Source organism: Colobus angolensis, unplaced genomic scaffold, assembly GCF_000951035.1.
Source record: "Colobus angolensis palliatus isolate OR3802 unplaced genomic scaffold, Cang.pa_1.0 Scaffold124, whole genome shotgun sequence".
Lineage (NCBI taxonomy): Eukaryota > Metazoa > Chordata > Mammalia > Primates > Cercopithecidae > Colobus > Colobus angolensis.
The window spans coordinates 721,873-739,586 of record NW_012113586.1 but is presented as its reverse complement, the minus strand read 5'-3'; the positions used below and the strand labels follow the sequence as shown (position 1 = coordinate 739,586).

The window sequence follows — 17,714 nt, the reverse complement described above, 5'->3', positions numbered from 1 at the left end:
AAAACAGGAACAAGTGTATGGCCTCACAGTAGAGCCTTACATCCATTGTCCATCTGTCCTTCCAATTTCCCTCCATATTTCAGAAAAGATTTAAAAATGCTTGTATGTACACTGTGATATGATTGTAGAGCCTATGGTGGCTGGAAGACCTCACACCTGTCTCAGAAATGACACCTGACTCCTGTCTTCCCCCAGGCCTCTTCCTTTTCCTACTCTGGGAGCTCAGTAGGCTTCTGGCTAAGGGAAGGTTGCAGTTGGTAGCAGTACCATCCACCTGGGCTAATCCAGCAGCCCCTGCAAATGAGAGGGGCAGTTCAGCTAAAAGAGAGGATATGCAGGACTTCGCAGATAGGCAAAAGAGATGAACCCACTAAGGCTGCTATCGGACATCTCTCTGCTCACTTTCTGTTTTAGGGAATTACAGGGATTATGGGGTCAAACGGCAGCCAGGGAGTCTTTACTTAAACATTAGGAAATTCGTTTTGACAACCAGATCATGTCAGATCTAGAAAAGTGTACATAGAGCTGCTATGGAGCTCTCCCTTTTTCTACATCCTTCCTACCTTAGAGTTAGAAGGGATCTTAATGGATTAACCTTTCATTTTACATTGACATCTAGAATTTGTAAGCTTATGCCTAAGGACTCATAGCAAATGGACAGTAGCCTAGAGCCTGGTGTGCATCGCATTGTACACATTGAATATTATCCTCTCCCTCCTGCCTCCACTCCCCAACTTCTTCATTTAAGTCAGCAAGATATCTTTCCTAAGCCTCTGCACTGAGAAGGGCCAGGTGTATTCTTGACCCCTGGACTCCTGAGAGAGGCAAATGTAGCCCAGCAGGATCATTGATCATGTAAACAAACCACAACCTTGCCCTCTGTGCAGGGAGGGTGGGATGCTATAAGCCACAAAGAGCACTCCCTCCTCCATCCTCTTTTGTAAGGGATCGAGGGTCAAGGTTTAGCCCATGGAGAATATTGATCTAAAAGGCAGAGGTCAGGGGTTAAGTAAAACTAAGAGCACTCATAGCCAAATGGGTGAGCTTTTCATTGATGAAGCAGTAACTTGGAGACAGGCTCCAAACCAGTGGCCGTTCCAAGGCTCCTGCCCCCTTCCCCAGGGGGTCCTCTTCCCCATGACTCCTCTTTCTGGGACTTCCTTCTCCGTGGCACCACTACACATCAAATTCCTGGCTCAGCAACATTCTTCATCATGGAGACTTCGGCAGTGACTTAAACCAAATGAAAAGCCCCACCTCATTCCTGAATGATTGAGGTGATAGGTAAACTTGTCTCTCCATCTGGCACTGCCCAACTCTCTACCCTAGGCTGCTTCCGAGAGGTGCAGGGGTATCTGGGACCTTGAGCATCAGTGTCAGGAAATGTCTGACGCCTCTCGGGCATGTGTTTGATTGAAAGAGATGTCTACGGCCTGCTTATTTCAGTGTTAATCTGTGCCTCAGGGCAGGTCACCCATTAAATGTTTAATTCCCATTCCCAGCACAGTATGGAGGGTGCCGGTGCCTTCACTTTGCATTTCTTCTGTCCAGATGTCTCTGGAGGGTCATTCTTAACTGTCTTGCTTCCAGAACATGCTCTTTGTAAAGCCCTGAAACATGGCTGGGATCATTCTGCCTCCCACCTCAGCCCCTCCGGGGCTGCCTGGGCCTCATCATTCCGGAGGGTCTAAGTGGCCTCTCCTCATGCTCAGCTGCTTACCTCGACCATGTCATTATCATACTTTTGAGTCTGGATGAATTTTGTCTCAGGGCGGAGAGCTCACCAGTTCTAGTGGTCTTGGAGAACAAGATTTTCTAAAGGGAAAGGAAGATTCTTGAACATATTGTGAAAGAGATGTATAAGCATCCAGACAGGAAAAGAGGATAAGTGTTTATTAAACACAAGTTATTTCAAACTAACCTCATTCTGCCTTTGGAAACCATTATTAAACTGGTAAAGTATGGAAATCCGTAGGTGTCATATACCTGGACTATTTAAAAATATATTTTAATCGTGTAATAAAGGAATGCATTCTCATATAAATTTAAACATAGACAAAGCTATACTTGATTACCACCTGAACGGTAGACATCAGTTTAGCATGTCATCCCAGACTTTTCTATGCATTTTCACAGAATGCGTACAGTTCCATGACTGTGGAAGGATTCTATGGCTGCAAAGAATAGAATATTGTTTGGTGATGTTAAGAAAAAAACATGTTTATCTCAGAACAACTAAATCTAGCATATTTTTAAACAGTTGTGTGGAATTTTGTTGCGCAGATAAATTGCTTTTTATTTGGCCAGTCTCTCAATCGTGAGCATTTAGATTGTTTATAGATGTGGACTTTGGTAAGACACCTTTCATGATTCCCTCGGGGTTCAGATGGAGCCCCTTGAGCTTGGTGCTATTGAAGGGATTAGTGCTTGGTGTTTTGTGGAATGGGCCACCTCAGTTTGGAGGGAGATTGTATGCGATAGTGCCAGGCTCTGTCTTGCCCACCATTCTCATCGACAGCCTGAACCATGTGTCATTTGTGGATGGCAGGAAGCAAGGAGAGGTAGTTAATACTTAAGGGTGCAGAATCAGGTCCGAAAAGACCTGTGAAGGCTACAATGGGTGGGCATTCTCACAGGAAATTTAGCTAGAATGCACTTCTGCACCCTACTTGTGGGTCCAAAAAGCAGCTAGACAAGTTTTAGGTGTAGAAGCACTTGTCAAAAGCTTTTCTAGGGGAGCAGGACTTTGGTTTACAAAAGAGCAGTGTGGTTATCAGCGGCATAGCTGATAGAAAAGGTAACCTGACGTTTGGCAGCATTAAAAGAAGTATGGCTCCTGGAGCAAGGGAAGTAACATTCCTCACGCTCTGGCCTGATCAGCCTGCAGCCTGCCTGTGGTCTGAGTCATACAGGTCTTGCGCTCTATACTGTTCTGTCTGCGTGAGACTTTTTCTCAATAGTGTTGCTGAATAACAGGTCGTGACCTCAGAGATGCAACTCATTCATGCTGGTGTGTTCCTTAGAATGTGTTAAGAGGTACAAACCAATCAAGAAGCGAGCCTTGTGCTTTCTTATCAAGGTTTTTGGAGAGGGAACAGGCAAGCATTTCTTAACAGTTTCTTTATAGCCAGCATTGTGATGAATCCAGCTTTAGCCCAGAGGGATGGATGTTGAACCTGAGGCACCAGTTATCACAGATTCTTTCAGGTCCAGCTAATGTTTGCTGAGGTCTGCTGTGTCAGTTCCTGTGCTTGAAATGACTCTGTGGGGTCAGAATTATTATCCTAGGGTTATAGATAAAGAAACTGAGGCCCAGGAAGGTTCTATGATATGCTGAAGATAATGCGACTACTAACTGGTGAATTCTGGCTCAGTCTTCCAGGCTGGCATTCTTTGCCCAGTACCACTTGACTTTATTCTTGATCCATTGTAGGTAAACAGGCCCTGTACCATGCCAGTATGCTTAGCTATTCCAAGGACAGACACTCTCCAGGATAGGCAGCTCCTATCTCAGTGTGTTACCTGGAAAGCTTACTGCCCAGAGCAGTGATTCTCAAACTCAGAGCCTCATGTTCTGGCAAAGTGCCTTCAGGACACAGGTGGGAGCAAGGAGGGGCCCAGGGAGACAGCAGGTGGTGGCACTTTGAGCCTTCACCTCTGCAGCTTTGAATTGACCTGTTTTTATATTTGGGTCTCTGTTTAAGATTTCGTTGCCCTGGTAGGGAGAGTTCCCATGCTAAACTAAAAATTCAGCTATGGGGCAGAGAGAGCAGGTGACGGTGAGGGTTCTTCTTCAGAGCCTCTTTAACCGGGAGGCCTCCTTGCTCTCCTCTTTGCTCTGCTAAGCCAGCAAGGCCCTGCAACCAGCATACCAGCCTCTCAGGGCTGCCTTCTGTGGCCTCAGGCAGGTAGGAGCCACCAGCTACCCTGGAGTCCTGCTTAGAATGTGAGGCTTCCTCTGTTGCCCCAACATCAGGAGTCTGACCTGGGGCTGGGATTGAGGTGAGGGGACTCCTTCATGTTTCTCCCCAAGGCTTCTCTCCGGGAGTAGTCTTTGAATTGTGTGTACCCAGAGGTGCTCCAGTGTCTGTATATTAGGACATCTGACCCTTTCCAGCACACATCAGGACCCTGGCAGGCACGTGTGTCCTGGGCCTGTTGTCACCCTTTCCATCCCCTCAACATTGTCTCCTAGTGTCGGAACCCCAACCCCCAGCTGAGTTCAGCTCTTCTCTGCCCTGGTTATCTCAAATGGAGAGTGAGAACAGAGGTTTGCTCAGCCAGATTCCTTCCCTGCAGTCATCTGCAGATAAATGAGACACTCTCTGTGAAAGAAGGAAGCTGGGTCAGTGCTTCGCTGACCACTGAGGAAGATGCTCACCTGCTCCTCTCCCCAGCCCCCTCCCTCCAGCCCCAGGCACCTGTCTGTGGAGGAGGTCAGGCTCAGGGTCCTTCCTCCTGCCAGCCCCCAGGTTGTTCTTGGCTCCTGAGCATGGAGTAGACGTCAGTCAGGCTGGACCTTGTGATCTCTATTGGTGCTCCCTTCCTCTCCCCCCTCCATATGAGAAAAAAAAAATACATCTGGATTAGAGATGAACAGGGCCATTGTTCGGGCCGGCCTCAGGACCAGCAGACAAAGAAGACTTGTGACAATGATGGCAGGGGATGGCAGGGATCCCGTCTCCTCCCCTGGACACTGTCTCCTCCCACCAGAAATGAGTAGCTTAGAGCTAAGGGGAGCCACAGTGTCTGAAAAAGACCACCAGCGTTCTGAGCTGGAGGTTCTTATAGGGCATGGGGGAGGCAGCATCTTTCCGCCAAACCTGCCTGATGGTTGGTGTGGGGCCACTTGGCTTTCCTTATTCCACAAGGCTAATGATGAAAAAAAGGATCCAGAGGCTTCACCTTAATCATAACCATTTTAGCTTCTGCCTTAGAATTACTGAATTTGAAGTCCTCTTTCCTATTATGTTCTTTTTTATTTTATTTTATTTATTTTTTCTGAGACATCTTGTCTGTCACCCAGGCTAGAGTGCAGTGGCTCAATCTTGGCTCACTGCAGCCTCAACCTCCTAGGCCCAAGTGATCCTCCTGCCTCAGCCTTCTGAGTGGCACAGGTGCGTGCCACCACACTTGGCTAATTTTTTAAATTTTTTGTAGAGATGGGATCTCACTCTGTTGCCCCAGCTAGTCTCCGACTCCCAGGGTCAAATGATCCTCCTGCCTCAGCCTCCCAAAGTGCTGGGATTATAGGCATGAGCCATAGCACCCAGCTTTCCCATTATGTTCTAAAGTATCTATTCTGTATCCCTAATTTCAAAAGTAATTTGTGAATAATGTAGTAGAGAACTTGAAAGCACAGGAAAGTATAAAGGAGAAAAATAATTCCACTACCCAGAGACAACCGCTGTTAAAGTACTGTGCTGTGTGTTCTTTGTTTTCGTCTAATCCTGGGCTCACTCTTTATATTCTCTCTCAGGGTTAAGGGGGATTTCTCTTCAAATAATTCCCAGTGATTGCACGTGAGAGTGAGGGATGGCTGCAATGATCTGCCCAGCTCCTTCATTTAGGATTGACGACCCAGGTCCAGGGGAACTGACCTGTACCTTTGCACACAGTGGGCAGTGACTGGGGGAGGACACAGGCCAGGCTTCCTGGTTTAGAGGGCATGCGGTCTCACTCCCGCTCCGGGTCCTGCCTTGTACCCCTGTTGCCCTCCTCCTTCGCCTCTGCTCACTTTGTTTTAGTACCTGATGCACCTGTCTGTTTTCTGGACTGGACCCTCCAGCTGCAGCTGCCATTTCGCCTCCTCCCTTTCCTGGCTGTCCGCTCCCCACATGACTGCCCTCCCTCCCTCAGGGCTCCCCGATTTCTAAGGACTTCCAAGCTCCAACTTGTCCAGACATACATGAGCTATTGTTGCATCTGTGTGTGGTCAGAGCATGGAGGCAGACGCACCTTCTTTTGAGCTCTGGTTGTGCCCCTCCTCATTGTGGAAGCCCTGCTTCCCTCAGCTCTCAAGCAGACAAGAACAGTCCCAGCATCATTGTGTTGTCATGAGAATTAATAAAGCTGAGCATGGTACTTAGTATATGGCAGATGGTGCTTAGTATATGGAGCATGGTACTTAGTGTATGGTAAATTAACTGGAGAATTAATTAAGCTGAGCGTGGTACTTAGTATATGGTAAATGCTCAAAAAATGTTTGCCATTCTTAATAATAACACTACTAGTAATTAAGAATGACACTCTCCCTCTCTCTTGCTTCCTACCAGACTATAGGGTATGACCCCATCATTTCCCCAGAGGTCTCGGCCTCCTTTGGTGTTCAACAGCTGCCCCTGGAGGAGATCTGGCCTCTCTGTGATTTCATCACTGTGCACACTCCTCTCCTGCCCTCCACGACAGGTAGGTGTGTGCTTACATTGTGGATTGGTCACAGAAGCCACAGACCAGTTAACAAATGGGCCCTCCATCTGGGCCTTCTCCAGACAGTGGTAATGAGCTGCGGGGAGACGTCCACCTGGGTCCTGCAGAGCGTGGTGCTTTGCTAGACACCCATGCATCGGATAGGGGAGAGTGAGCCAGCTAGAAGTGCTTGGGGTCTAGGTGAGCTGGGCACAGGGACGACCAGTGACCCCCATGGATGCTTTCTGCAGCCCCTGCAGGGCTTTCTGATTCCCAGACCCACTTGAAACAGTAATATCTCAAGAATGTCTAAGATGTTTCTAAACTGAGTCTGGCCCAGATCCATAACAGGGACTCCTGCCCCAGAGCATCTGAGGAGGAAGAGATGAGAGCAAAGAATCCTGCAGGAGAGAGGCTCTGAGAAAGAGCTGGCTCGAGGAAAGGGAAGACCTCTGGAAGCCAGGGATGAGCGTGGGGATCTTGGTGCTGCCCCAGCAGGAAGATGCTTCGCTTTCTTCCAGGCTTGCTGAATGACAACACTTTTGCCCAGTGCAAGAAGGGGGTGCGTGTGGTGAACTGTGCCCGTGGAGGGATCGTGGACGAAGGCGCCCTGCTCCGGGCCCTGCAGTCTGGCCAGTGTGCCGGGGCTGCACTGGACGTGTTTACGGAAGTAAGTGTCTGGCAGCCTCAGCATCAGGAGGAGGGGAGAGATAGGGAGCAGAGAGGCCCATGGCAGGGAAAGCCTGGCGTTTTACAGAAGGCCTCTAGCTTATAGTCTCTTTCATCCATGGTAAACAGGAGAAAACTGTGTTGCCGAAAACACACCTTTGTGGTTTGAGGAGTCCTTGCGGAGCCTGGTATGGAGGCAGCTATGTGGTTTTCTGCCAAACTCGGGTTTTAAAGCGGACCCAATTCCTGGTTCCAGGCTTCTCAGACTGCTAACATATTGACAAAGGTAGAGCCACAAATCAGTTCTGAGGTCGAGGGTCTGGAGCAGGGAGAGAGGGGGCTTTAGCGTATAGTTGAGGGACACTGATGGATATGCAGTCCCATTGCCAAGATGTCCTTTTCAGTGTCCATGGGCACTCCTTTTTCCTTCTTCTCTTCCTGGGTGGACAGAAGCCCAAGGATACTGGCAGTATTCCCCCACGGTCCTCAGGGTGGGCTGCTCTCCCAGCTGGAGCAGAGGCTCAGCCTCACACCAGATCCAATAGGGAAGAGTGCATTTGCACTTGAATCCTGTTGGCGCCTCTCCTGAAAGATCCTGCCCCCAACATTGGATCTTCCCTCAGTGAGGAAGGGGAAAGGGCATGGACTTTGGATTAGGTAGTTGTGGTTTGCAGGTTACTAGCTGTGTGTCCTTGGAAGGTCACTAGCCCTCTCTGAGCCCCTGTAGCACTCATTGTGTACTCCCAGCCCAGGGCACACAGTGCCTTTTGGTTTGTAACCTTGGTCATCTTTCTCAACTCTTAGATCATAAGCTCCCTGAAGGCAGGGCAAGCCTTGTCCATCTTTGTATCACCATCCTCCCTAATATAGCATCTTCTCCTGCTCTCTTCAGCATCCTTGTACCATTTGCTGGTGGTACAGGACTCACAGGGTTACAGGGTTACATGTGGCCAGGACTCACAGGGTTAAATGGTCAACATTCAATGGGACCAACAGAGCCCTGAGGAGAATGTGCCAGAGAAGATGCCTAAATACCATTCCCAAAGGCAATCTTCTCAGTGAGCAGAAGGGTGGAAAAGACCCTGGAGGGGGGGTGGAGGTGCCACAGTTGGACAACCTATTCTGATGAGAGCCAAGATGCAGTTACCTGCATAGAGTGTCTTGGAAGAGCAGGACACTGTGCTAAAAGTCCAGCAACGCACATCGACAGCAAGTGCTGCATGGATGCAGGGGGGTGAGTTTCAGGGAAAAGCCCAGTAACAACAACAGTAGCTCCCATTGGTTGACAACCTCCCATGTTAAATGTGCATAATCCCCACAGTAATGTTATGAGGGAGATAGGATCAACCCATTTCACAGATAAAGAAACTGAAGCTTAGATCAAGGTTCACCCCCAAGGCACCTAGGTGGTTAAGTGGTGAAGGTGAGATTTGAATCTGGTTCACACTTTCTGCTCTGTCCACTCTGCTGAGATGGAACATTCATGAGGAAACCCATTATTGAGTCCAGTGACCACCCTGACAAAATAGAAGTGGAAGGCACCAGCACTCCTGCCTGCCTTCCCTCCAACCTTCTCTGGGGTGGTCCAAGAGGGTGTGACAAGTCCGTGGCAGCCAGCCTAGAGGTATCTCTTTCTGGGCAGGAGCCACCACGGGACCGGGCCTTGGTGGACCATGAGAATGTCATCAGCTGTCCCCACCTGGGTGCCAGCACCAAGGAGGCGCAGAGCCGCTGTGGGGAGGAGATAGCTGTGCAGTTCGTGGACATGGTGAAGGGGAAATCTCTCACGGGGGTTGTAAGTATCACCACCTGGGGCTCAGGGCCAGGAGTCAGAGGGAGGAGAGGAAGGACGGCATCTTGTAGGGGCTGGTGGCAGCGTCGGTGAACAGATTCAGCCCTGGGAGCTAAAGATAAGGGAAATCTGCTTGAGTCAGCATTCTCCACAGTGGGTGGGCGGGAGCCTCCCGTCTCCAGCCTTGATAGCAGAGGCCTTGGCAGCAGAGAGCCCGGCTCAGGCCTGTTATATCGTAGTCTTGCTGCAGAGATTGTGGCCCTTCCCAGGCCCAGCCTCTAGAGAAAGGCTCCTTTGTTCTCCACATGCCTTGGGAATGAAGGAGTGCTGTTTGGGTGCCAGCTGGACGCAGCAGGTGGGGACGTGGTTGGGGGAGTGGCCTGTGTAGGAAATTTGCACCCTGTAAGCTCCTCAGACCCTGCCTTGACAGCCTGCCCTTCCTACTCCCAAATGAACCCTCCATGCTGGCTGACCCCCTTGTTTTCCCCAAATCATGGCATAAGACCACCACTTCTTGTCTTTGCTTCCATCAAGCCTTTCCTGGCATGTGCGTCTCCTACGAGCTTAACCTGACCTACACTTCAAGTCCTGTCTCATTCATTCAGTCTGTGGATATTCCTTAAGTTTCACTGGGTACCAGATGTTCTCATAGCTCTTGGGAGACACAGGTGCATGAGGGAGGCATAGCTCTCCTTCCGGGGGCTTGCTGCCTCCTTTTGAAGTCTTGCTTGGCCTTTCCAGCCCCTTCTCAATTCTAAGAACCACGTTCTTTCTTGTTATTAAGGTTCAGTCCCATGGGGTGTTTGTTTGTTTTCTTTTGTATTCTTTTGTTTTGTTTGGTTTTATCCTAATCTTCCTACTTAACCTAAATTCTAAGTTCCCTGAGGACAGAAAAACATGACGCAAGCCTCTCTGCAGCTTGTGTGGGTGGGCCCAGGCCATGGAGTCAAAGAGTCAGGGAAATGGGCTGGGTGTTCTCAGCTGTCCTGGCTGACCCTCAGCTGGGCAATTTTTGCTGGTAAGGACAGCACTGTGGCAGGAGAGACGGGGTTGTTGGTTCTGCCCTCCCACCTCTGGATTGAGAGCCCAGCCCTCCAGGCCTCTCTGCCCCCTCCATCCTGAGGAAGCCCACACAGCAGAGAGGACAGAGGATGCAGACAGGTCAGCGTCTTTGCTGACCTTCTTGCATGCTGCTGGTCCTAGCCCTGCTGACTTCCATGGATTTCCCCTCCCTGCCCCACCACTTCCATGGAGGGGGCTGGGGCGGACACAGTTCGGCAAAAGGAACAATTTTGAGTGGTTGTGGCCTTCTGTGTCCATTGCTGGCTCTCCAGCTCTCCTCATCTGTAGGAACAAGTCCTTGTCCTGTTGTTAGTGACTGGTGGAAGTTGTCACCCACCAGGCACCAAGCATGAGTGACCCTAGACTGTCTTTCTTGTGGAGCTAGGTCTTGGCAGCCAGATCTTGATTCAGGCTCTGCCACGCCTCTTACAGACCACAGTCCCGCTCCTCCATCCTCTGCAGGTTAATGCCCAGGCGCTTACCAGTGCCTTCTCTCCACACACCAAGCCGTGGATTGGTCTGGCAGAAGCTCTGGGGACACTGATGCGAGCCTGGGCTGGGTCCCCCAAAGGGACCATCCAGGTGATAACACAGGGTAAGCTGGGGACCTTGCAGAGGGAGAGGAAGGAGGGGATGAGGGGGTGTGGGATCTGCCCTGCTGGGTGTATCTGCTACAGAACACAGAGTTAGTGAGAGGCAGTGGGGGTGGCTTGGACCCTGAGTATAGCTCCCTTACTACTGGTGAGAGGGTGGTAAAGGGAGGGGTAGAAAAAGTCATTGGAAAGATGTACTGAATATTCATAAATCATGTTTATGTAGCATTTTTAAGACGTAGATATTTTGGGTATAAGAGAGACCACTACAAGAGATAGAGTTTCGTGTGAGAGGGCGTAGGATAGCTGGAGGGAGGCCCTCATTAAGCAACAGGATGCTGGATTCTGGTTTTGGGCCCTGTCTCTTGCCTGCTGTGTGACTCTCCCTTCTGAGGCTTGGATTCTTCAGTTGTAAAGTGAGAGTTAGGGGCAGATGAACCAGGAGGCGGGAGGACACTTTGTGTTCTGTGACTAACCAAGGTGGTCCCTTGGGCCGTCTGACAGCCCTTGAGGGTGTTTGCTCAGCTGTGGAGTGGGAATGAGAGCAGTGCCCTCTGTCCTCCTCTCGGGCTGCTGAGCAGGCCGTGGTCACCTTTGCAGTGGATCCAGTACTGTGCGGATGTGGTTGAATGACCAAGGAGGGCTCCAGTTTCCTTAACCCTGTAGAGGTGTATCTTCCCCCATGGACTGTTGGGCGTCTCACTCTTGGGGAGAGATTGCAGGGTGAGGGCAGCTAAACCCCAGGCATTGACAATACCAGGGAAGGGCAGAGCCAGGGGGTCCCCACTGGCCTGGGTGTCCGAGCCCTGAAGGAAACAAGGCAGGGAGCTGGGCAGCAGTTGCTTCGGTTGCTTCTTTCTGCTTCGATTTCCTGAGGCTGGCAAGGCTCTGAGTGTCAGGGAGGGGTAAGAGTAGGGAATTTTCCAGTGTCCCCTGGGAGAATAATAGGTAGGCCAGGATGGCCAAGCCAGGTGCAGGGTTGGGGAGTGGAGTGGAGTTGGACTGAGTTTTGGAGAGGAGTTTCTCAGGGTGGTTAAAACATCCTGGGTTTCCTGGCTTGGGCCCAGATTATGCCTCCTTTGAGCCCTCTGAAGGGCAAGTGGACCTGCCTGGAGCAGGCTGCCCTTGGGGTCCCCAGGGTAGCGAGGAGCCCATCGTCCAGAGCTAAGTGCCAGTGGCTTCCTGCCCCCTCCTGTGGTGCTCGACAAACAGTGACCCCATGGTGGCTTCTCTCTGTCCCCAGGAACATCCCTGAAGAATGCTGGGAACTGCCTAAGCCCTGCAGTCATTGTCGGCCTCCTGAAAGAGGCTTCAAAGCAGGCGGATGTGAATTTGGTTAACGCCAAGCTGCTGGTGAAAGAGGCTGGCCTCGATGTGCGCCCCCCTCCCTGACGCTACCTCCCCATCCCTGTCAGCACTAGTCTTCTCCCCCACATTTCCGGAGCCCATCTGCTGAGCGGAGGAGGCCTAGGTGCCAGCCTTGCATCGGCCTGTCTACCTGTGAGGGGTAGCTGCAGTTTCTTCGTCTGCAAAATGGAGACACTGCCTGGCCCCGAGTGTTGCTAATGGCACTGCTTTGTGTATGAGTGCTGTGGGAATGGAGGCAGTAGCAGCGTCCCCATTTCACAGCCAAAGAAAATGATGAGCCAGTGTGTTTGCCTCTGCCCGACATGGCTGCCAGGCCGTGTTTGACTCTGCCTAACTCATGCCGTAGCACCCGGGTTCTTGATTCACTTGCAAGCTCTGGGAGCAAGCAGCGTGTCCTACTGCCTCGCATGGCTTCCTATTGGCTCCTTCCCCTCTGGTTCCCTGTTTAGATCAAAGTCTGTTTCAAAGCCTGTTGCTCAGCCAGTGGGAGCTGGCAGAAGGGATAGGCAGTAAAACTTCCATGTCCTCACCCGTCTGCTCCACTCCACTCCTGCATGCCACTGATGCTATGCAGGAAGCTGTGTCAGAGCAGGAGGGGCCAGAGTGGAGTCTCCTCACAGCCCTTCCTCCCTCCTTTTCTTTCCTCCCTATTTCCCTCCAAGCCTTCGTCTGTGCCTGGCAGATCTCTTTGCCCTCTCTTTAAGGAGATCATTGGCTGTTCCAAGAAGCTGATGCCGAAGGGCACACAGCTTGGCCCATTTGCCCTCTCCCTTCTGTTCCTGAATTACTGAGCACATTATCCAGGCTGGAGCCCTACATCCTACCAATAGGTGATTCGGCCAAGAGAGGAGGGTGGGCGTGGTGCAGCCAGGAGGAGTAACTGTCACCTTGCCTTCTCCACACAGGTCACCACCTCTCACAGCCCTGCTGCACCAGGGGAGCAAGGCTTCGGGGAATGCCTCCTGGCCGTGGCCCTGGCAGGTGCCCCTTACCAGGCTGTGGGCTTGGTCCAGGGCACTACACCTGTACTGCAGGGGCTCAATGGAGCTGTCTTCAGGCCAGAAGTGCCTCTCCGCAGGGGCCTGCCCCTGCTCCTATTCCGGACTCAGACCTCTGACCCTGCAATGCTGCCTACCATGATTGGTGAGGAGGGCCTTGTAGGGCTGGCTGGTGTCCTTGAGGCTGGGGTGGAGTCTGCCCTGGAATTGGATCCTACCCACCTTCCTTTAGCCCCTCTTCATGCCCCAGGGTGTCTCTGGATCTGCACCATACAGGGAGTTTGTCATGCCAGTTTCCAGAACATTCAGGGAGTGGATACTCAGTTCAAAGAGGGAAAGTGCCTTATCCAGGGTCATAGAGCAGCATGGCAGGGGTGGGGCCAGAGACTCTATTCCTGCCCAGTTGTGGGTTCCCAGCTCGCCGTGTTAAGCACGCTGGACCTGCCTATGGAGCCATAGCCCAGGAGTTCAGGGACATTGAGAGCAGGTTTCTTACTCCTGCCTGCTGGCCCCATGGCCGTCCCTGGTGGCCAGCCCAGCTGCAGCAAAGCCTACAAAGCTTCTAGCCATGGTGGGCATCTCGGACCTGCCCCATTCCGCGGGGACTTGGGCTGCTAGGCGTTTTGGAGCACATCCATGTTTGGCAGAGGGTGTGCCTTCAAACCCTGAAGGGCCTAATTTCACTATTCTTGCTGGCTGCCCAAGGGAACTTTCCTGCTTTTCTCCCTTGCTGTTGGCTGGCTAAAACTGGCAATCAGAAAGTCAAGAGCTACAGCTGATGGTCACGGTGTTCCCAGAGAGTCAGGAATATCCATGGAAGCTGGCCAGATGCCCTCTTGCTCTCCCATCTCAGCTCTTTGACTCTGAGACCATCGTCCCCTCATTGCACCTTTGATCACAGAAGCTTAGAACTTCTGACTCTGCCCCCAATCCCTCGCTCCTTTTTCTCCTATGCCCTGTGCCATCCAGGAGTTTCTTCTATTTCCAGGCCTCCTGGCAGAGGCAGGCGTGCGGCTGCTGTCCTACCAGACATCGCTGGTGTCAGATGGGGAGACCTGGCACGTCATGGGCATCTCCTCCTTGCTGCCCAGCCTGGAAGCTTGGAAGCCGCATGTAACCGAGGCCTTCCAGTTCCACTTCTAACCTTGGGGCTCACTCACTGGTCCCCGCCTCTGGGGCTTTTCTGAAGAAACCTACCCACTGTGATCAACAGGGAGAGAAGATCCACACTCTTGGGCTGAACACGGGCCTCTGACACTGCTTACACTGCACTCTGACCCTGTGGTACAGCAATAACTGTCTAATAAAGAGCCAACCCCCAACTCCTCCTGCGTCTTTGTGTGGTCATTATCCTAAAGAGCCACCAGAGGGCGTCCAAAGGCAGATGTAGGGTTTGGTTTAGACTGCGGGAGGGTAGCGGGTGTGGGGGAAGACTGGGATGGGCGAATGGCTTGGTTGTGAGTTCTTTGAAGATGATCCCTCTCTTGTCTGTCTAAGGCTACTCAGAGGCACTTTTACACAGCTCAATGTATTTCACAGTGCTACGGTATTTCAGATCCCTTCCATCTGGGAATGTACATGCACATTAGTAAGTAAGATACAACACACAAGCCCAGCATTATGTACCAGGCACTGGGCTAGGTGCTTTACTTTAAGAGGAGAATTCAAACCTGACCCTTTTTCCAAAGAAGTCTGGTGGGAGGGACAGAGCATGCAGAAGTCACTGGAAGCAGTGAGTGATGCTACAACAGAGGTGTATATGAAATTCTCTTGAGTCCAGAGGAGGAAGTTATTTGAGCTGAGGATATTGGTATCTCAGGAGATGTTTAGAAGGGTTTCATAAGGGAAAGAAAGTGTAAAATCATGCGGATATGAGAATATTTGGCAAGTTCACAAAGCAAGTTCAGTGTGGGTTGATGAACATGTCACTTTTTTTTGAAAGATTATTTTCATGAAAAATACAGCTAAACAGCACTCTACCCAAAAGATTCACTTCAGGGAGTGTTTTCCCCCATTTATAAGGGATGATCCATTCTTAGTGTGTGCCCAGTAGTGTCTGTTTCTGAGATTCCTGGCCTGGCTAAGAAAGCTTGACACGGGGCAGCTGCTTGGCACTGGCAGCGGCGAGTCCAGCACTCTGGCCTCCTTTGTTTTGTGACGGAGCTAGGCATCAGTAAGAACTCCAGCATTAAGGGCTGTGTTAGCGTCTGCAGTGAGCTCAGAGGCTTTGTCCTTGCTGTAGCTAACTTTGAAGGGAATGGGCCTGGGTGTGAACGCCATGGTCAACTTTGGAAGCTGTCTGACCATGAGTTCAGTGTTTAATTCTCCTAAGCCTTTGTTTCCTCACGTGTGGGAGGGCTAATGGTGCCTCTCACAGAACTGCAATGAGAATTTACCGGATTAAACAGTGACTTATGGGAAGTGCCAGGAGCACTTGGTGAACGTTGGTTTCTTCGTCCTATGCTAGTCTGAGAGCAGACAGGCAGGTCTCAATTCCTTACACAGAACCAACCCCATGAACCAAAGAGTTCTCTACGTGACCTCATTACAATTATGTTCAGCCAGATCTAGACACTGGGTGTCCTGACATCAGACAACCCATTCTCTCCAACTGAAAAAATACCTGTGCCTCACATGGTATCTGCAGAGGTCACTTGAGTGCAGTGACGGGTAGAAAAACAGGCTGAAATTGATGAAGTTAAAAATTCAGTTAAAAACTGAGCTCATTGTTTAGCTTCTCAGCCTCCTTCCTCATCAGCCCCTAAACAAATCATGCTCTGTGCACTAACGTGGTCGGAACACTACTAGAAACCCAGTTTACTTGAGTATCTCAAAATATCTTCCTAGACTGGGTCATGAACGCGTATGGGACGGTCTCATGGTATCACGTGCCCCATGGCTGTCCACATGACCTCTCCCAAACTTAAAGGGCAGGATTTGTTGTAAAATTCCGCTGGTTTCTTCAGGAACCTCCGTGATATTTTTCATAATAGCTGCATCAATTTATATTCCCACCAACAGTCCAGAAACGTTCTCCTTTTCTTGACATCTTTACCAACACTTGCTATCTCTTGTCTTTTTGGTAATAGCCATCTTAACAGATATGAGGTGGTATCTCACCGTGGTTTTGATTTGCATTTCCCTGATGACTAAGTAAATAGGCCAGACACAAAAAGAAAATTATTACACGTACTCACCTATATGTGGAATCAAAAAAAAAAAGTCACATATATTGACATAGGGACTAGAAAAGTAGTTGAGGGGGGTGTCTAGAGAGATACAGGTCAAAGAATGTAAAGTAGAAAATACATAAGATGAGTAAGTCAAAAGATCTAATGTACAACATGAGGACTACAGTTAATAATATTGTATTGTACTGAGGATTTTTCCTAAATTAGTAGATTGCAGCTACTTTTGCCATGGTGGCAGTGGGGATGGGTAACTTTGTAAAACAATGAACATGTTAATTTGTTCCATTACGGTAACCATTTTACTACATATATGTATCTTACAACATCATGTTCTATCTCTCAAATATATACAATGAAATTTTTGAAAAATCCAGCCAGTGCTACAGGGGGGGTGCCATGGACTCCCTCATGCTCTCTGTGGCATGCGGCATCTCTTCACCGCCGCTTTAGAGCAGAAGTTCATTCTTGTGCACACTGGCTGGGAAGCGGAAGGCTGGCTGTGAGCTCAGGGTGGAGGCAGGGTGAAAGCTGGGCCACACGCAGAATCTGCCTCAGCGTGCTGACTCCTGAAGGTGTAATCAGTGTGTCCCCCTAGAGCCTGCGCTTGTCTCACAGTCAGTGGTGGGGCCATCCTTTGCATCAGTTTTAACATCACATGTTGAGTATTCCCGTTTGAATGAGTGTATCATAGCCCAATTCTTGCCCAACCTGCCATCCTCTCTCCTGCCCTAGGTCACCCTGCGTGAATTTTTGCCCACAGGCAAAGTCTTTATTTGCAGGATATCTGTAGACTTTAGGGTGAAAATGTTGACAGAGTCATTGGCAACTCATTCCCTCGTGTGCTGAGCTTACATGGGGGAGAGGGCTTTGTTCAGAGCAGGCAGGCATCAGTGTCCCAGAGCTGCCACAGGAAGGCCTCAGGCTCAGTATAAAAGTTGGTGAATAAGGGAAGTTGGAGGGAGCCAGGGGCCTCTGCACGTGCAATGGTGGCAAAGACTAATGCCCTGAGGGTGAACCAGTGCTGATGCCCAGCTGGTGTGCGGGCTGTGGGCCATGTCCATTTAGTTGGTCAGCCCTTGACAACCTGGTTGTCGAATGTGTTTAATATCCTATTTGTGCTCAAATGCTTCCCTAGTGGAGACAGGCCTGGCCTCTGATGCAGGACGTATGGGAAGTTCTGGTTGCTGAGGCTGACTGAGGCTGAGGGAGGCAGTTTCAGCACCAACACCCCACAGTGAGCTCCCGTGTGGATAGAAGGCCAGGCCCAAGGCCTCCTGTCTCCAGAGCTAAGATGAATGCTGGCTTTTCTCCCCTGCACACGGACACCGAAAGGCACATGTTGTTCTGCTAGGGATGCCAACCAGGTTGAGGGCCCCTAAACATCTTGCTGAGGAGGTGCGGGCAGCAGGAGGGAAGCAAAGAGAGGCTGCTCAGTGGTGGCCGCAGCTGGTGTGATGAGTAGAGTTTTGCAGGCACCTTGAGAGAGGCCTGGGAAGGCAGTCATCTGATGCTGGATTCACTGAACAAATTGGGGCTTCTCCGGGATTTGTTGTGGCATGAACAGCCTTGAGAAAAACAGCGAAGGGAACGGACCCAGCTTCTCATTCCCGTGGGGCCGTTTTTAAGCGCTCCC

General features: G+C 50.6%; 1 protein-coding gene across 1 annotated transcript in view; it reads left to right on the top strand.

Annotated features, from left to right (window-relative positions):
• Positions 1-14,215, top strand: part of PHGDH (phosphoglycerate dehydrogenase) — a 31,259-nt gene extending 17,044 nt beyond the window's left edge. Inside the window, exons 6-12 of the mRNA XM_011933048.1 lie at positions 6,276-6,408; positions 6,930-7,078; positions 8,720-8,872; positions 10,394-10,526; positions 11,768-11,898; positions 12,798-13,035; positions 13,879-14,215. Of these exons, the coding sequence (XP_011788438.1) occupies positions 6,276-6,408; positions 6,930-7,078; positions 8,720-8,872; positions 10,394-10,526; positions 11,768-11,898; positions 12,798-13,035; positions 13,879-14,033 (1,092 nt within the window). The 3' untranslated portion in view covers positions 14,034-14,215. The remainder of the gene's footprint in view (positions 1-6,275; positions 6,409-6,929; positions 7,079-8,719; positions 8,873-10,393; positions 10,527-11,767; positions 11,899-12,797; positions 13,036-13,878) is intronic.
• Positions 14,216-17,714: the final 3,499 nt, after the last annotated feature.